Source organism: Protomyctophum bolini, assembly GCF_963924005.1.
Source record: "Protomyctophum bolini genome assembly, chromosome: 18".
NCBI classification, from domain to species: domain Eukaryota; kingdom Metazoa; phylum Chordata; class Actinopteri; order Myctophiformes; family Myctophidae; genus Protomyctophum; species Protomyctophum bolini.
In genome coordinates this window covers 13,409,366-13,430,716 of record NC_137879.1, presented here as the reverse complement: position 1 = coordinate 13,430,716, position 21,351 = coordinate 13,409,366, and the positions used below count along the sequence as shown (strand labels likewise).

At 41.7% G+C, this 21,351-nt stretch overlaps 1 protein-coding gene across 1 annotated transcript in view; it reads left to right on the top strand.

Annotated features, from left to right (window-relative positions):
* The window catches only part of nrg3b (neuregulin 3b), a gene marked incomplete at both ends in the record, with an annotated part of 232,394 nt that overhangs the window by 187,692 nt on the left and 23,351 nt on the right, over window positions 1-21,351 (top strand). Inside the window, one exon of the mRNA XM_080789989.1 lies at window positions 10,589-10,662. Within this exon, the coding sequence (XP_080646115.1) occupies window positions 10,589-10,662 (74 nt within the window). The remainder of the gene's footprint in view (window positions 1-10,588; window positions 10,663-21,351) is intronic.

Sequence of the window (21,351 nt, the reverse complement as noted above, 5' to 3'; positions counted from 1 at the left end):
TGTGTGTGTGTGTGTGTGTGTGTGTGTGTGTGTGTGTGTGTGTGTGTGTGTGTGTGTGTGTGTGTGTGTGTGTGTGTGTGTGTGTGTGTGTGTGTGCACGTGTGTGTGCACGTGCATGCGTGTGCGAAAGCAATTCAGAGAGATGGACAGAGAGAGAGAGAGATTTTGAAATTGGTACTTCTGGAAGTGACACCAAAGGGACTCTTTTATTTGTTTTGCCGGTATAAAAGAAAATAGACACATTTCACTTCCCCTCCATGGTAAAATAGACAGTGACAGACAGTGATTCTTAGATCAGCAGTAGCCTGGAAAGAAATAATAGCCCTCAGCTGATTTGGCCTCGCATCGCTCAGTTGTGATTCGATTTCACTCCCTCCGAAGTAGTGAACGATCAACCAGGGCCCAGTATGCAAATATGGGGTGGGTTTATCACCAGAGGCCATTTTTGTATTTGCTCCTTTAGGTTCCACACAGAGATTCCAGACTGAAATCTCGCAGTGATATCAGCCTGCCATTTATGTACACAGAAGTTGTTCGAACCGAGCTTGTTTTATCAAGGTATTGTGGAAACTCCAATTGGACCATCACTATATCTCACTTCAGATTTTTAGATACACACTGTCTGTGTCTTGCTGATGTTTATAAGGGTTCAAGATTGTACTTTATTGTTACATCTTGTGTAGAGGTATGGTCTTTTTTCTGTTTTTAGGTATTAAAAAGGTCTTAAAAGTCCTTAAATTGTCACTTCACTGTTATATAGGGACAGTGAAAGAAATAGAAAATAAAGGTTGTGAACCACTGGTCCAAGGGATACGCTGTACTGTTCTAGATAGGAGCTGTCTAAAGAAGCACTTCTTGTGGGTTAAAGTAGATCTGTTCAGAAAAATGGGAATCTACTCGACTGTGCAGTTTCATAATGGCAAGTACTAGTTTATCACACTGGTCGGAATGGGAATAAATGGAGTAGACAATGTGTGTCATGATCAGCTCTTTCTATAAGCTGTACTTGGATTTAACACGCTGCGTTTGGCTCTATTCAACTGTGCTTGTACAATATTACATATTATCCAAAACCAGACTCACCAAGAGTTTGCTCTCTCTAAAGATGTCATAAAGTCATGAAATAATTGAATATAACTGAATCTCAGTTAATCTCAGACATGCACACACACCACACACTGGGTTTAGACTCTATTGTCACATGCAGATAGAGGGAGATGGTGGAGTAAAGGGCTGCACATAGTGGTTGTTGGAGCCAGTTTTATGTTTTTTTTAAGTTTCTATAATGTGGATATTTGATATTTAGAAGCCTCCACCTCTAATTAGAGACTTTGAGATTATACTAACCTAGTTTTCGAATGGTATGTCTATTTAGTCAGCCCATATCGAGTTCCATCCGAATTTTGTTCCTTTTTTAAAGTGTTCTCATTCTCATGTTGACAAACGGCAACTCATTGCCAAATTGCATAACCAATACAAATGCAAAATTCACCTTTAAGATCAAGTTAAAAAAACACAACCCTGCATTAACCCCCCGGAGACATGCACAATTCACAATGTCTAATGTGTTGAAAGTGATTTTTGTTTTTGTGATCGTGAATCAAAGAAAGTGATTGTGATCAAAGAAATGTCTCTATTAAAATGTTTGTCTGTCAGGAAGACTACAAACAACAACGGCTGCAAGCTGTAGTTCGGAACACTTCAACCAAAAACCTTCCAGAATAATTCTTACAATGGTTCATGTTAATTGCTGCACTTACTACAGTATCTGTATTTAGCATTTTCAAACCTTGCCTTGGGCAGGGTGATATTAAACAAACATCGTCTAATATTTATGACTACAATGTTTACATAGCTTGAAGAGATTATTTGATTGGCGGGATTACAGGTGTTTTAACGTTAATGCCTCCAAGCTTGTGACCACCAGTGGTGTAAAGTAACTAAGTACATTTACTTAAGTACAATGTTGATGTACTTTTACTTTACTGGAGTATTTCCAAATGTCTGTACTTTTACTTACTACTACATCTGATTGATTGATTGAAGTATGTATTAACAATTTGGAGAATTCCAGTACATTTCAAGCACAACTCCCTTGTTTAATTGTGCCAAAGCTGGGCTGTACATGGTTTGTTGAACTCCCTCTGGTGTTGTGGGTGTGGACTTCGTTGACATTAAGGAAGTATTTAGGGCGTATTTAGTATACAAGGGCTCAAGGTGTTTTTGTTGACCAGTGAGGAGATCCTGTATAGGAATCCTGTTCTTTGGTTGACTTTTTTGATTATGTTGGTGGCCATTTTATCACCAGAAAGATTTGCCTCCAGGATGGAACCTAGGTAGATAATTGCATCTTTTCGTGTGATAATATTGTCACCCTCTCTAACCAAGAAGTGATCTGCCTTGCTGAGATGGCTATTTGATCCAAAGAGAATGAATTCAGTTTTTCCCAGGTGTAAAGATAGTTTGTTATCAGCGAGCCAGGTGCAGATTCTACCGAGTTCAGAGCTGAGGGCCTTTTCAACCTGCAGTTTGTTTCTGTCTGAGACCAGCAGTGCTGAGTCATCTGCGAACAGGAACAAGTTGCAGTAACAAGCTGATGTCATGTCGTTTACATAGAAACAGGCCCTAGTATGCTTCCTTGGGGGACGCCACAGCTCACTGGTGTTCTCTCCCCTCCAGGTAGGATTGCATCCAGCTCACTGACGTGCTATCAAAACCTAGCTTTTGCAGGTCCAGCATGTCCATGCCGCAGTATTTGCCAGCATCCACCTCGTGTTTCATGTGGTCGCTCAAATAGAGGATGCATGTGTCAGTGGATTGGGATGTTCTGAAGACAGATTGGAATTCGTAAATTATATATATTTTTGTGGCAAGATACTTTTTAACCTGTTCATAGACAATTATTTCCATCACTTTTGAGACGGAGCTAAGAATAGAAATAGGGCGGTAGTTGCCGGGGTCTAATTAGCTCCCTTCTCAGAGGCTAATATTGTACTTTTTACTCCACTACAATCAATTGAAAACTTTAGTCACTAATATTACTTTGTAGATTTGGATTATTATAACGAAACATACATTACCCACTTCAATCCTACACTATAGGCTATACATTTCGGCCATTTGAAAATAATTTAAGTATTTTTTAATGCCGACACTTTTCGTACTTTTAAGTACATTTTGAATACGGGACTTGTACCGGTACTTGAAACAGAGTATATATTGCCTACATTGCCGCATTGATACTTTTACTCACGTAAAAAAAAACAACAACATGAGAGTACTTCTTCCATCACTGCCTGAATGCATATCAAAGCTGGGGGCCTTGATATGAGAACGTTTGAGCCCCACTGGGCTGAATGCATATATGCTTTGTACTGTGCCTGTATACGGGTGACCAATGTAAATAAGGAAAGATTATAAATATACCTTTCTTCCAGACTGGGGCGGTCTATGGGCTGCCATCATGAGATTGTCAGGTGTTGACTGTCGCTAATTAACTGTCTCCAGTCCTCACAATGACACCCTATATATACAACCCAGTTTAGAAACGTATATACACTGCCATCTGTAGAGGCCATTAAAATGACAGGGCGTGTGCGTGTGCGTGTACGTGTGTGTGCGTGTGTGTGTGTGTGTGTGCGCGTGTGTGCATCAGAAAGACAAGAGCTCTTGAAGCCACATGATACTGTATGTCTTTGTCCGTTTCCCTGAAACGATTAGCTGACAACGGATCCTTCTTTTTGCTGCGGCCTCGGTACGGGCGAACGGGGGCAGGGAATTGACGTCACGAGAGCCAGTGCTGGGAAATAAATAACTATAGGTTCATGTACGCAAGTACTGCACTTAGGTTAGATGTACTTTTACTCCACTGCAATTATTGGAAATAGTTGCTACTTACTTATTTGAAAATAGCACATTGAATGTTGAATGTATTCCTTTGAACTTCTGACTCTAGTTTGCCTCCCAGTACGTCTATGGTGCATGCTGTGCATGCACGCACGCATCCAAACATGGGCTCTTGTACTCACTTTTTTTGTTTCTCATGAATACACACACATAGGGTGTGTGTATAGGGTAACATTGTTTAATGCATTCAGACGTTTCAAAGCGTTGTATGTACCTAGTTGAAGGATGTGTGTGTGTCTCACTGTGTGGCAGATCGAGCGGAGGTGAAGACAAATGAGACAGGTTCTAGACAAATGTAAATCAAACCCAGAAATAAAAGAAATGTCTAGAAAGACCTTTGTCCTCTGGAGCTGTGATGCAGAATACTAAAAAGGCATCTCAACAACACAGTCTGTAAGAGAGGAGGATGGTGGACTTTTGGGCTGTCAGAAGCTTTCTGCCATGCATATACTATATGGTAAAGACATGCTGAGAGCACTGCTCTTCCCATCGCCTGAACTTCACGCTTCGGTGCTCTCTGCCTCCAAGTTTTTGTTGTTGTTGTTGTGATTTTTTGGCGGAGTGCCGAGAGCGCTTCAAGCTGAAAATAGCTGAACTTTTGGAGAGGAGCACCGCGGCCATTTGATCTCAGTTGTGTCTGCCAACCCCGGTAATTTACGATTAGATGTTGAATCGGTATCACAGCCATGAGATGTCCACGTTTACCAAAAGGAACGAGGCACTGGAGCATCATTAGACTCTGTGCCCAGCAGCCAAAATAACTTTTGGAAAGAACTTGGGCCCCTTCCCTACTTCCTTCACAGGTCTTACCAATTATACTTTGTTCTGTTCCAGTGGTTCTCAACGTTTTTTAATTTCAAGGACCCCCATAACTCTGAGAGTGTACTGGAAAAAGGCAGCGCCGCCATCTCACAAACGTTGGGTGGAGGATGTTATGTCACACTCGAAGAACTTAAATATACAATCAGGGGCTCCACTCAGAAATATACCAGAGTTTGGCAACCGTTTCTAACCTACTTTGCGGTAGTATTTTCTTGTCATTGGCCATCTCCCTCCCCCCCCTTCATTTTTATTTACCCATTTGTTTTGTATTTATTTTGTATTTTATTTCAGTTATAGTTTATTTCATTAATATACTGTACAATTTGTGGTTTTTGCATTGTATTTCAGACTTTTATATGTTATACATGAATGTTGAGTACTGGTGTTGTTGGTTTGTCCTGTATCTGTTCTGTAATTGTCATGTATCTGTTGTCTGTCCTGTCTTATGAATGAATAATAACTCTGAGAGTGTACAAATGGAACCAAACGGACCCATAAGGGTCACTGGAAACACAGTCTGCTACACCAGTGGGTCTCAAAGTGTCCTTGAGTGTGTTCCAAATGGCCCTGTACGGTGAACGCGTGTGTCAAAGTCGGGTGAACGGTGGGGCGATTGTTGTTTGTTTCAGCGAGGTTATTTGCGTGATGACAGGACACTTGAGCACAGCAATGGCTGAGAGGTTTGAATGTTTCGGGCATCAATAAACGCCCCATGCGAGCGCTCTGAACATGATATCCAAAGTGCTCCTCCGCTCATAAAAAACGCTTTCTGTGGACATACTGTAGCCTCATGAAGGGCTAAAACGGCTCACCTTTGAAATGCAGCTGGCTGCTGTGGGTGACCAGCTGACCCTGTAATTACCATGCAAAGAACTACTTTCGGAGCTGTTCAGCACCTATCTGTTGAGAGTGTAATTGGACTCAAAGGCAGGTGTAATTACACAACACGTTGTGCCTGGATGCAGACAGTGGTCTAAAGTTACTACTTGAGTACAATTTGGAGGTAATTTTATACTTTACCAGAGTATTTCCATCTTTCAATACTTTTTCTATCGCGTTATCTATGGCATTCATGAAGTCTCTGTACATATGTCAGTAATTTACGTAACTCAAGAGCCGTTCCACATCCCCACAGGAGTGCAGAGCCCGTGTCGAGTCAGTCGGACCCACGGTTGTCCAGAACCGCCACAAAAGGCCTCTGCCCGGGCTCTGGACAGGGCCCAAATTAGCCAATTGATCACACCTGATCACCCCTAGATCTCCATATATGGAGCTGGCCTGTTCTGACATCACAATGGTGTTCTGACATCTGCATGGACTCCATATTTGGGCATGCCTGACAAATAACTCCACATATGGGCATAAAAGACACAGACAGAACTAGAACTGCACTCTGTCGAGTGCCTGCTTGCTTGTTGCACGTGTGGTCCCCCATTGCATCCGCGGGACTGGCCATGGCGGCAGGATGGTAGTTCGTGCTTGATGGAGTAGGCTGATGGCCATCTTCGCTCCGGGCTCTGGCCTCGGATGCTCAAAGGCTTCCTTCAGCCTCTGCTCCTTGCTTTTAACCTCAATATTAAATATGAATGCTACATGGTGACGTAATAAAGATATGTTTCAGTGTAGGGTGGATTAAAGGAAATGCCTCTATGTATACATACAGTATGTATATGTAATTTGTAAGTTGATTAGCAGTATACTGTGGTTACTTGGGTCGTTTGCTGCTTATGTCCGTAGCAGCATATGACGTGATGAAGATATGTACCAATGCCAGGGTATAACTGGCTCTCGATGGTGACGTAATAGTGATATGTTTCAGTGTCTGGTGGATTAAAGGTAATGCCCCTATGTATACATGTATGTAATCTGATACCGATGCCATATCAAGCACAAATTAATCATTACGTCATACGCTGCCACGGGACATACGCATCAAAGCACCGGACAAAAAACATTACTTGCATGCTCTGCTTGCGCAAGTAATAACTGGGTGGGGAATGTATTTCCAACTTGCATCGTTCCAATAGGCCAGTGCCCAACGGGCACCGCTCTAGTTCTTACAAAACATGCATTAACCACTTCAGCCCTATACTTTGGCTATTTGAAAATAGCCAATCTACAAGCTCACAAGATATGTGCTTGTAGATCTGCCATTTTCATTTTCTGCGCACACAGTCGCACGCATACACACACACACAGTCGCACACACACACGCGCACACTCGGAGGGAGATCAGAGAGAGAGCCTTTGTCATGACTAATATCTATCTGCTTGTTTTAGAGCGGAACAGCAATGTCCCTATGTCCATACAGTATGTCCATCCCTATGTCCGACCGACAAACTCTAGCGGGGGAAAGAAATACTGTATATATACAACAGACAAATGGCTAAGAATATAATGGATGGTTGCAGTGCTAGTTCCATTCTTAGAGTGTACAACTGGTGTATGGCTACTGGCCAGTAGCTGGACAGAATTAAATATAAATACTGCTGTTTAGATAACATTCAACCTCTACCGTCATATCTTTTCAAAAACAATTCTTTGCATTTTATTCACAGAAGCACATTGTGTTACTGCAGTGACAAATGTATTTAATGAGCGAAAAACCAATCTAATTATCCCCCGATGAAAGCCACAGCGCTAGCATGTTTGTTGACATAGCCAGAACAAATTGGTGGAATTGAGATTAGGCAGCTTTGTCCTGAAGAGCTCTCTGTGTGTGCTGCTATTTGTCTTTGTTTATACAGTGTAGGAAAACAATCTATTAAACCATTTTTTTATGCTTCATGGAAACATTTATAGGACCTGAAAACAACTCCATATGCAGTGCATTAGGCTTAGAAAGAATGTAGTGTGTTATGATGTTTAAGACAAAGCAAATCAAACCAGTAAAGGCAGTTTGGTTTGTGATGTGACCTTTTAGATGGGGACAATAGGGATGCTATTCTGTGGCACATATGTGGTTCATGTGGTTAAAAGCCATAAAAATAAAATAAATCAAATAACTATTACCAGTTACGCCTTTACAGTATGGTGTACTAATTTAAATAATGTAAACTAATTCAAAGTTTATTCACCTCACTGTGTGGTAGAGCACAGAGAGAATTGGTCTCTGATGCTACACACTTTTGTCTATAAAGAAGGACCGGAATGTCTCACATCTCTCAGTAGAATTGACTTAATTTTAATTGGGCGGGTGGTGGATAATCCAGTTAATGTTCATGAATATTATTTTGGTGTTATGAGGAGGGCAATGAGATCTTACTTCTTTTACAATATTCAGCCCATCTGCATGTCCTTCTGTTCAGCACATCTGTATGTCCTTCCGGTCACGGACGTGACGTGACGTGTTCACTCAGCTGTGAATCATTCACACATTACTGTAGAAAATTACAACTCTTACCCCAGAATATCAAACTGCATCTGCTGCTCCATTAAGAGCAGATGGAAACCGCTTTCATCAATTACATCAAATTGCATGGATTTTATGCTATTAAAAGGAGGTTATGGATCGCACACAGTGCCACAAGAGTAAACTTCACTTATTTGTATTTAAAACGTTTCGGCTATCCAGCCTTGATGTGTGAGATGATGGATTATTAAAATATTATATAATTGCTAAATACCATGCACAAAAATGTAGTATTGATACAATCGATTATTTGCATAGCAAAACGATTCGATATCGATTATTTGCATTGCAAAACGACACGATACGATACAGAATCAATATTGCTGTTTTCATTTCGATATACTTCGATTCATGAAATTAAAATCGATTTTTTGATGCAGTTACTATATCGCTACACCCCTAATAGCCTAATTATTGCGAACGCAGTGAGCACTTACTATGAGACCTAGCAGATCATGTCTGTCTGTCTGTCTGTGTGTCTGTCCCGCTATCCAAATATGGAGTGTGTTGCATCAGCAATCACTCAGCTCCATATATGGGCACAAAAGGGGCCAGGTCCACTCAGCTCCATATATGGGCACAAAAGGGGCCAGGTCCACATATACAGTAACAGCGGGACAGACAGACAGACAGACAGACATGATCTGCAGGGTCTCAGCTGCGTTCGCTTCCCGCGTTTGCACGTCTTACTGGTAATCATTATGGCATTTCTAGTTTTATTTATTTACTGTTGAATGGTGTATAAGAGAGTGACTGAATCACATGATAGGGTTTAAACGTCATCACAGTTAACACCTACAGAGTACGATTTTTTTTCAGTATAATGTTCACCGCTGTAAATAACTTTACCTTAATGTACTTCGTTACTGCACCACTGGATTGAATAGGACATTGTGAGTTTATATGCAGTGTGGGATGCTTGCATTGTTGAAGCAGCGCTTGAATGCTAAACCAATACAGCAATATATATTTTTTAACTAATGTCTTCCCTGTATGAAAATGTCCAGCGCTGAGGGAGATGCAGTCAGACATTCATTTGATTCCAGTGTGTGAATCTGTGTTCCACTGGGACCCGCAGTTCCTGTCAGCCGAGTGCTATCAGTGAGGCTGCAGACACTGATACTCTATACAGTACAACCCCCCAGACCCCCATCTCTTCTCCTCATCAACCCTTTATTTTTCTCAAAATGCTTTCACTGTCTTCTCTCTCCATCATCACTTCGGCTCCCTCCGTTTCCTCATTTCTGTGTTTTATACTTTGAGGAGAAAGATCACTGCAGAGTCCTTCCAAAACATGTATCCATTTAAGCCTCACCGGGACAGAATATGGATGTGTTTCAGCTGATAAGGCTTCATCGTCATTGTGTATGCCGTGGCTGTGCGCGTCATTTGATCGACTGCAAACGGATCACGATTGCTCAGTAAAACGGTGTGATTGCATTCTCTGTTGGTCGCTTTGCTTAACTGGTTGAAACTCTGTGTACTAGTGTTATTGATGACACCCAGTCGGGCATTCTTTGTTCTGCATACTAAGTATCACAGGCAACAGATTCCTGTTCATAATAGAGGATGATATCGTCTCAAGGGGGTCTGTGGGGGAAGGTGAGAGGAGAGGGCTGGCAAAAGAAAAATCGTTTAGTTTTCATAAGAATAAAAAGTGCATGCACCTTCCTTTTATGGTGCTGTATAGCTCAATGGAGCAACTCTGCTATAGTGTCAGCTAATACACATTTACACATATACATAGTTCATAGTCATACATTACAGTAGTACATAGTTCATACAATGTTACAGTACGTATTTCATACACTAGTATGCATAGTTCATGTCGTTGCTGTCGGGCAGACTAACTAAAAATTTCATAATTTATTTTAATTAAAAAAAAAAACCTTTACATCTATGTGTGGGTTTACGAACATTAAACTAATGAAAACTATTAAAAAAGTGCTTCTGACTAAACCTCCGAGTCCTAACTCCATTGGATCCGGTCATAAACCACCTATCCCCAACTTTTGGAGTTAGGTGGTTTTCCCCCCATTGATTAGAATGACAAACTCCACTTGAGCTGGATTTGGGTAACGTGATGATAATATAAGGACACATTCAAGTTTCTGACAATGTATAAAGTCACCGTACCGACTTTGATGAGGTAGTTGTATTGTTGTTTTTCTGTGTTGTGTTGGTATTATAGTTTGTCTATCTGATGACCACAGTGTGTCAACAATGAATTTTCTAAGTCTAATATCCATCCATCCATCCATCTATAAAGAAAGTTTGTGTGTGTGTGTGTGTGTGTGTGTGTGTGTGTGTGTGTGTGTGTGTGTGTGTGTGTGTGTGTGCGTGTGTGTGTGTGTGTGTGTGTGTGTGTGTGTGCGCGCGTGAGCGATTTATTCTAGATGTATGGAGTGTATCTAACATGTGTACTGTGTTTGTGTGTCTTCTTGTAGGTGTAAGGAGGGATATCATGGACTACGCTGTGACCAGTTTGTCCCCAGGACGGACGCCATTCTGTCAGACCCAAGTATGATCTGTTCACCATGCTCTTCACACAGTACAGTAAAAACACACACAGCACCTGCTTATATCTACCCAACTTCACAACAAAAACATAATAACAATGTATAAGAACATGACTCAAGGTTGTACTTTATTGTTACATCTTGTGTACAGGTTCATTTTTGTTTTCCTTACAGACAATGCAGCAGCATAGATAGCATAACATTCAAAACAACAAAAGCACAGCAAACAAGAATAAAGAGTGCAAGAAAGAGCAATCGAAGTGTAAAAATAATAGTAACACATGTACATGTGCATGTTTTCCCTGTAGTAGCAAAGTTAGGTAAACCTTTTGTGAATAGCTTCACAGTAGGTTATGTTCCATAATACAGTATACAACACAATTTATTTATACAACAATTGATCATGCATAGACAGTGCAAGAGGAGGGCGAGGGGTGGGGGGCTAGCGCGGTGATGACATTTTTCAAAGGTGAAGGGAGGAGGAGCCATTGATGACATTTAGTACCCCACATGATCCAAGTTCCCCTTTAAAACGTTAATTACCGCACAAACTAGTCATACTACTGTGTTTATGAACTGTGTCAAATTAAATGAGATTCACAGTCTCTGTAAAATTAAATCATCAAATATTAGAAGAACGATATGCCTCTTAAATAGGCTTAGCAAAGTCATATTTCCCACGCAGTACAATCAGATTCAGTCCATATACCTGCAACAACTTTAAAACCCTATCGTTTTGATGAGTGGTTTCATTTGTCCTGGGATGACTGACCGCAGTTGCAAAGTAAATCCCGTTGTGAAAATAAGTTGGCTCAATGTTTTTAAGTTTAAATGGAGTCTGTAAGTTTGAGCATGTTGAAGTAGCATGACTGCAAACAGGCTCAACATCTCCATAGTTTGTGCATGGGCTGCTTAAAGTTAAATATATATTTAAAAAAAACTACAAAATATTTTACAATTTTAATGGAGTGAATGTATGGAGCATTTGGAAGATGCCAAAATGTTGTATTGACCCTTTATACTTAAAATGAGAAAGAATAAACTTCTGGTTAAGGCCCAGGGTAATTTTTGCCCCTTAAAGGCACACTTTAAAATATCCTTGGCACATGAATGGACATAGACTGAAACAGTCATGGCAGTTAATGTGTCGCCAATTGCGCCTTTTGACGCCTATTTTCGTATGTACCTCCCCGCCGATGACGGCTTTTTTAATATCAATGGATTACGGTGATCACTCAACACTTCAGTTCTGGTGCAAAAAAAAACAAAGTTTTTAGAACGCTAATACCTCGGATTCTTCTTTTTGGGAGTCACATTGGAAAGGGTGCCTATTATGCTGGTTATTTTCCAGTACCGTATTGTTTTATTCTGGGACTGCACCAGAGTAGCTTTGCATGATTCACAGATATCTTACTGTATGTCTCATACATTTCACACCCAGTCATTTCAGTCTCTGCCTGAAACAAGCTGCTGCATTATGTCTCTTCAAGGCCTTGCATGCTCTCTGAAAGCCCACTCTCTCTTCGGATTGAACAAAGTGCTGACGCCTGTCGGCTATGGTGAGGCATGCAGTCCCTGAAGCAGCATGACCATGATGGAGAAAGCTGTCACACGTTCAGCACCCCCCGCCCCCAGACCCCACAGAATTTGTTTACCTCCACATGTTGAGTGATACACTTGTTCCACATTTAACATGAACATTTTTATAGTACCTATGTGTGTACATTAAAGGATCACGCACAGAGGCGTTACATTGTTTGTACTTAAATTACATTAAATGTGGTCCTCACTAATGCTCATTGTAATATAGTACCATTTTTGTGTAGTCAAAAGGGCACGCAGGGGCCCAGGCGGTGGCGTAACCGTCTGGGCCCCCGACTGGTAATCCAGTCGCAGTGTGCCGCGGGTTCGACTCCCGAGCCCGACACAGCCTTTACTGCATGTCATCCCCCCCATCTCTCTCCCGTTTCCTGTCAGCCTACTGTCTGTCCCTTCAAAAAAAGGGACAGACACCTGCCTGAAAGCCCAACTACATGTGCATTTTGGCACACACTGGACACTGCCAGTGGGATTACCATAGCGGTACAATCTTTGTAAATCTTTAGTTTACGATACATGAATGACACCAATCACATCGTCATGAATCGAACACGTGTACATATTTTAACCCTTTCATACAAGTTTTATTTATTCTCGAAATTACACTGAGTAATTCAACTCATTTTCAGTGTCGTCGAGTAATACAATATCATATAAAATAACATCACAATACATCAGAAGATCAGGAAAAGGAATTATATAGGTTACAAATAGAATCTAAAAACAGTTACATATTGTAGGGATCTGTATGCTCACCAAGGTTTTAAAACGACTCAGGGGTCCCAATGTGGCCCTGCATTCCATGCAGGGCCACAGAAGCTAAAAGCAAGTTCAGAGTTAACTTTTGGTACCTTGAATTCTTGGAAATGCCTTGGTCTGGTGTGGTAGGGTTCAGAGTCCCATTTCAGAAATAATGAAATGTATTTACTATTTAGGACAATCTCCTAAGCATGGCTTTATACAAGAACAGGTGCCAATGCATTACCGAGCGGTGTGCGTTCGAGTTACACTAAAATAAAGCAATCACGTATTCCCCATGAGTCACGGGCTGCCGTGACATGAGAGATAGCCTAACAAGTGGCAAGGCAGTCATAATGTTAACATGGATGAATGAATACATAAACATTAATGGATGAAGGCTGGTGTTGGCTGAGATGGTTATATTATCTCCCATCTCCCGGGGGCCCAAACCCACAGCGTGAAGTTCACCTGCGCTTTGAAGCGTCAGATTTTTATCCTTTTATCCTCCAAAGGAAGTATATCTGCCGTATACATTTGGAGACCTCACTGTCCATGAAAAGATTACAGTGGTGCCGTTCCCGAAAAATCCCAAAGTCTGCAATCTATAACATTGCAAATAGGCTATGTTAGATTGTGTTCATCACTTTTTTTTAAAACTCTTTCCAGGAATATAAGGCCTGCCGTTTCTCTTAGCTTTGATTCCCAGTCGAGGTCATTGGTAGGCAGGTTTCTGAACTGTCCACAGCTCTTAGCTTTGATTCCCAGTGGAGGTCACTGGTAGGCAGGTTGATTCCCAGTCGAGGTCACTGGTAGGCAGGTTTCTGAACTGTCCACAGCTCTCCCCTGAGACCCATTATGATGAATTCCTGTTCTGTTCTTTGGCTATATAGAAGTGTCTATTTGTACGTCTCTAAATGTTTTGATGAATTGAACAAGGTGGACCCTCTTGTAAACAAGTGTAATGCTTTATTTGGTCGTCCACTCACAGTGAACAGTCTTTGTATTGAGTTGTGCTTGAAATGTACTGTAATTCTGCAAACTGTTAATACATATTTCAATCAATCAATCAAAACAGAGTGAGTAGACAAAATGGTAGCCTTCCATATTCTAATGAGTATTAGTGAAGACCAATTGTAAAAAAAAATAGAGAGCTCCCATATGACTAAAACGTGACCCCACCCCTTTAGCAAGTGCGTGCGTGTGTGCGTGCGTGCGTGCGTGTGTGTGGGTGTAAGGCATATCTCATAAAACAGCCAGAAAGAGAATTCAAGCACTACCCTGCCAAGAACTCCCTGCTGGACTGTTCTGTAGAGGGCAGAGAGAGAGAGAGAGAGAGACGGGGGTTGATGAACGATGGTAGATACAATGTAATGTACATCATGGTCCTCAAACCTTTTGATTTAAAGGTCCCCCATAACCAGTGGTGGAAAGTAACATTTACTTAACCCATTCTGACCTGAGATCAGATTCACACGAGGTTTCCACTGGACACACACTGGTCTGATGAACCCATTCTGACCTGAGATCAGATTCTAAAAAATGTCAGTCGTTCTTCGATTTTTCAAAAATAGCAGACCTACAAGCTCGTAGCGCGCCACTCGGTGGCGCGCTATGAGCTTGTAGATCTGCTATTTTTCAATAGCTAAAGCATAACATGATGCCAACACCAAAATGGGTTCCCGTTCAGAATGGGTTAAGTACCATACTTAAGCACAATGTTGAGGTATTTGTACTCTACTTGAGTGTTTCCAATTTACAATATTTTTACTTCTACACCACAACGTTTTGGATCCAAATAATTATACACCACTACATTTATTTGAAAACTTTAGTTACTTTGTAGATTTGTATTATTATTATTACAAAACATACATTAACCACTTCAGCCCTATATGTACTTCTCGGCCGTTTGAAAATAGCCGATCTACAAGATCTGCTATTTTCAAAAGATTATTATACATTTGAAAACTTGAAATGAGACATTCTGCTTTGGTACTCTAATGTACTTTAAGTACATTTTGAAGCCAATACTTTTGTACTCAAGTACATTTTGAATTCCCGGGTTGTACTTGTAACAGAGTGTTCCTACATTGAATATTGATACTTTTACTTACGAAAAAATTACTTTTTCCACCACTGTCAAATACCTAGGTATTGGCGTGTTGTCTATAAGCAAAATGATGCACAGCACAGGTCCTTGTGAGGTGCCACTGCCAGCCAACGAGAAATGTAATACTGAATGAAAACAAATTATAGCCGCACACTCATAGCTGCCAATGCATGTTTTAACTCTATAATTGCAGCTAGCTGTTAGCATAAACCCCAGTTCCCAGTGCCACCATACACGTTCACTTTAAAAGACGGAGTTTGCCCCCCCTCTCACACACTCGCTACACATTTGGAACAAGCACACACTGTTTACCTTTCCTCAGAAGCTTTTACAGGACAGTGAGGACAGTGATCCTGGAGTCCAACTAATGGAGGTTTGAAAATCCTCCTTTCAACTGCTTTGCACTGTGATTATATTTGCAATCCCATAGTTGGAACGGTGGGACGTTGCCATAGGAACCGGACCAATGTTAAAAGCTTCCGTAGGCCTCAACCATTACATAGACGGAGTATACGTTGGGGTGCGTATACAGTATATACTGTATAGATAAGACAGATAATACTTCTAATAATTATTCAGGGTGAACATTAGTCAGAAGTGCAAACAGCACGAGGTACAGTCAGACTTTAAAGACACAAAAACGTCCTGGGACACCAACATTGCTGTCCTATCGTATTTTTATTGAGTACATATTGTACATACTGAATTCATCATGTTCACGGTGGCCATCTTGCTATTAAGTTGGTAGTCCTGTACACTGTCTTCAATTACACATTTTATTGGTGCAACATTTCGGTCGCTCTGACCTTCATCAGGCATCTATTAAGTTGGTGGCATTTCTTGCCAAACCGTAAATATGACATGAAATCAAAGTGGCCTCTGTGTGAATATATTTAGTAAATGAATTGAATACATACAGTAGTAGTGTAATGTCCAGGTATGTCAAGTGATCCAAATGCAACTTTCTTACTTTTTTATAGTTGAGTCCACCTAAAGTGGACAAAAACAGTTTGAGTCGAGACCGAGACAGACGGGAGGAGAGAGCGCGTCGACTCGAGACAGAGACCAGATTATTATTATTATTATTATTGTCAGTATAGTATCAGTAGTATTTACTTGACCGCTTGACCACAAGAGCAGGCAGCGCCTCAACAAACCCTGGCTTGGTGTTGACGCTGTGGGTTAAATCAGCTGTTCTCTTTTCCTCAGCTGATTTACCAACAGTTAGGATGAAGGCAGGTTTCTAATTTCAGCTTTTTATCCCCCTTGGTATTAGAGCTCATGTACAGTAAGTACATGTACATGTACATGTACATGTACAGTAAGTAGCCACAAAGGACTTTAGACTCTTACACGCACATGCATGGACGTGCACGCACGCACGTGCGCATGCCGAAGCACAGTTAAGTCCTTCCCTCAATCCCAGAGCTGAGGAAATGGATGACAAGATGCACTCATGTTCTTTTTCTCGTGACAGCAGACTTTTCACACCACGAGAAGTACACACACACATGCGCGGGAGCACACCTCCTAATCGTGCTGGAAAGGACTGTTGTGATTCGCTGCTAGTCTCGAGGCATCCTCAAGGCCTTGGCTTCCAACAAGATGGTGTTAAAATGTCCGCCATCATGTGGGGGCCGATTGAGTGTGTCTGCAGACCTTGGAGAATCATTTTCACACCGTGAGCGATGATTGTCCAAGAGGTGCTTCGAGACGCTAGTGTGTGAAGGATGAGGGTTCTGCTCACATTCTGATTGGTTGAACGAGCGCCCACAAGATGACGCCTGAGGACGGGACCTTTCCTGAATGTGACAGTGAAATGACATCACCTTTTCTGAATGTGACAGTGAAATGACATCACCGTTGCTGAATGTGACAGTTAAATGACATCATCTTTGCTGGATGTGACAGTTAAATGACATCATCTTTGCTGAATGTGACAGTTAAATGACATCATCTTTGCTGGATGTGACAGTTAAATGACATCATCTTTGCTGAATGTGACAGTTAAATGACATCATCTTTGCTGGATGTGACAGTGAATTGACATCATCTTTGCTGAATGTGACAGTTAAATGACATCATCTTTGCTGGATGTGACAGTGAATTGACATCATCTTTGCTGGATGTGACAGTGAAATGACATCATCTTTGCTGAACTCATCAACTTGTCAATGGCAGTGAACCGTTGGATTTTAACGAATTAACTCATCAACCAAGCTCACAACGCCTCGCAGTACGAGGCGTTGTGAGCTTGTACTTCGGCTACTTTCACAATTCTTGCCTTTCTTATATTACAATTTGGCCAATGTTTGACCTGTTTTTTGTAGTATAGTTTGTTGATAAAGTCAAAGGTTAATCCATTTTGGGCGGGAACCCCTTTTGGTGTTAGCATTATGTTATGCTTTAGCTATTGAAAAATAGCAGATCTACAAGTTCATAGCGCACCACCGAGTGGCGCGCTACGAGCTTGTAGGTCTACTATTTTCTTTAATCGAAGAACGACTGACATAGAAACATAGCTTTTTCAGAAAACTGTCAGGATGTAGAAGACATTTTTAGAATCTGATCTCAGGTCAAAATGGGTTAAAGCCTCTTTGTGCCACGATGGGGTCACACACCTTGAGGAGAAACGTGCCCAACAACGGATGGCGCGGCGCCAGCAAAGACACAGGCAGCGGTGGCCCAACGGTTTGCGGAGCGGTCTTGATATCGGAAGGTCGCTAGTTCGTAACCCCGGACCGGCACGTTAAAATTACCACCGCTGAAGTGCCCTTGGACAAGGCATTGAACCTCTACCATGAAATGTTCTATGAGCAGGGCCTGGCTGTGAACAAGTTCTTGAGCTTAGTCCAGTTACCCTGGGTAAACGGTACCTTTCCTTTCCTTTACCTCCATGCCGACCCAGTACCACCTCAGCCTCCAGATGCAGGCCTCGCGTGTCCTAACTGTGGCAGGATATGTGCAGGTTCCAGAATAGGACTTCATAGTCATCTACAGTGGCGGCATTGTCGTCAGCGAGGATGACAACTGACAAACTCACGGCACAAGGAAGCTGCGTCGTCTTCGACATAAATGGACTGCCAGAAGTGTGTGTGTGTGTGTGTGTGTGTGCGTGCGTGCGTGCGTGCGTGTGCAAGCACATGCGTGTGTGCGTGCATGTCTGTCTCACAATATCCACTAGGTGGTAGTAGACTTGTGTCCATGCCATGGTTCCAATATCACCACGAGATGAATAACTCCCCCCACCCCCCCTCCCCTCCCCTCCCCTCCCCTCCAGCCCTGGGCAGTGCATGACTCAGTGAGTCACCTTCAGGAGGGAGAGCTTATCCAGACTATGAGTATACCTGCAGCATTTGTTGCTCCTAAGCCTGGATGAAGCGTTTATTGTTACCTCAGTGCAGGGCTAAAACATGTACATAATTCTTTCAAACTGTAGGATTGGTTATTGTCACGGTCACGGACAGAAGTCATTCTTTCCTTTTTCAGTTATGTTGCGTTTCTTTTCTTGTCTTGTTTACAATGGAACCAGGAATCGGAGTCCAGTCTCAGCCATTCATTAACAAGCACCTGTTCCCCGCCTTTGATGTCGGCTGCTCAGCTGCATGCTCTGTCCCACTGATTGACTGCATCGCGGACCTAAACTGTGTCAGAAGTCAGAACAGACTTTATATCCGCAAACGATCCCCCCCCCCCACACACACAGACACACAGTCAATGTGATGATGTTATCAAAGGAAGAGTCGACTCGACTTCAACTTTTACTGACAGCAAGTCGACTTGCAAAAATCCCAAGTCGTTAAAATGAATGCCCTACCAGGCCTCCTCTGAGTCACAGAGTGAGAGACTCTGCTCAGAAAATCTTATAATGAGCTAAATGATGTGCCGATAGTTTGAAAATAAGTGAGATGCCCCTTTAACCCATTAATATCTGTGTCATCTTAGATTTTAGCATTGGCTATTCAAAAATAGCAGATATACAAGCTTGTATGTTTGCTATTTATGAACATTTGAAACATCTTGGAAGTGTAACTACTGATTTAGAAGGCATTCGTGGAATCGGCCTCAGGTCTTAATGGGTCAATACTTATATAATATTAATACTCGTCCATGCCGGGTCTTTGCCCACACATACTGTAGTCCTGAACTTAATTAGATCTGTGTATATATTTAGGGCATTCATTTATCACTTTATCACATTTATCACTATTTCTCCTCGTTAGGTTGACGTACTGTATGCTCCACTTTTTCGCCAAAGTTATAAAACTACTGTTACATTTCCTCATTCTGTAGTCCAATCACATTCTCTAACAGATGGGCTTTTTTGTGCCCATAGCCAATTTTCTCTCTCTCTCTGTCTCTCTCTCTGTCTCTCTCTCTGTCTCTCTCTGTCTCTCTCTCTCTCTCTCTGTGTGTGTGTGTGTGTGTGTGTGTGTGTGTGTGTGTGTGTGTGTGTGTGTGTGTGTGTCCACCAAATAATTTGTCAAGGACTTGCAGCAACATTCTATTTAATACCCAGACCACCTACTACTGTATGTCAGAAAAGCAATTAAAGTGTGAGGGTTTCATTTTAATTGGAATCAGATTACATTACAGTGGTGTGTGGGAAAAAGTCTGCTGTCACGATGAAAAGAACATGAGTGCTTCTCTTCATCCATTTCCCCAGTGCTGAGATTGAGGGAAGGACTTAACTGTACTGTCTGTCTCTGTGTGTGTGTGTGTGTGTGTGTGTGTGTGTGTGTGTGTGTGTGTGTGTGTTTGTGCCTGTGTGAATGTCATGACCAAAACTATGTCAATATTGAAATGAAACGTAAGTGGGAATAGAGCAGAATAGAAGTGCATTTTTTTTAAATGGCTGAGAACAATCAATGTATCAGACTTGTAGGCCTATCAGGCAATTTCAATCACATAACCCTTACACCACACTCCATCTTTCACTTCTATTTCCTAGATCTAATTCCCTCCACACTCCCTTTCCCCTGCCAAAGAACTCGCGCCGACTCTATGAATTGTAGGATAACACTATGAATTCTGAATATATCGAAGCACAAACTATGAAGAATGCCTTGTGTCTGCTTCCTGAAAGCCACGAAGCAAGTGCAAAAATGATTCAACCGAGTCCACACAGCATGAGGAAACAAATATCAATGATATTATCTATCTATATCAGTGGTTCCCAAAGTGGGGTACGGGGACCCCTAAGGGTCCTTGAGAGAGTTCCAGGGGGTCCCCAGCTAAATGATAATTAGGAACCAAAAAGGACCCTTATGGGTCTGTAACTCAGAGAGTGTACAAATGTAACCAAACGGGTCCATTTGTACACTATCAGAGTTAAATTAACTTTGATTCTACAATATGCATTGGGGTCCCGGAGATAGAAATGCCATTAAATAGGTAATTCAGGTCCAACTGGGGGCCCTTGAAATGAAAATGGTTGAAAATCCTGTCCTTTCAAATGTGGGTTCCGCAGGCTAATGAGTGTCATTTTGGGAGTCCTTGACATGAAAAGGTTATGCACTGATCTACCGTATATAATCATGTATTTCATGTATCTGTCATGTACTCTTCCTAAACAAATACAAATAAAACTAAAGAATACAACTATTAATAGTGATATTGCTCAGCCCATCTTTCAGTTATTTCACAGAGATAGGCCTACATGTTTCTCAGCCTCCAAACAGTTATGGTCGCGGTATTACATTCAAGGTTCATTGAACTCTGGTAAAGTACAGCAATATCCTGTTATTGTACCAGCATGTTGTGGGGAAACGGTTAAGGCTGATTCATGTAATGTTGGATACATTGCACAGGACTGACCTATGATGTAATAGTTCATCATGTGCCAAGAGGTATAGTATAGGTCCTCAAAAAGGTATGAAAATTAACCCTCTAAACCCTACTGTTCAGTTATATACAGATACGGCTCCGTTTGTTACGTTATTAATCAACATGTGAATTTCAAATTCAAATTCAAAGATGCCACCTTTGCCCCATTTAAAACCACACTCACCAAACCACGTCAGTATTTTCTGTTATTGTGGGGAAGCTTTCACTGAAAATTGCCAATTGACAAGCTCACACCGCGTCGCAGTGTGACGCGTTGTGAGCTTTGTCTATCTGCTAGTCACCGTTCAGTCAGTGCAGGTACCTTGTTGGTGTGTATAGCCCTTGAGAAACAGAAGTGTGTGAGGAGGATGAGTCAGCACATTGTTTGATAAAGAAAAGGCAGGAAGATGTCAGA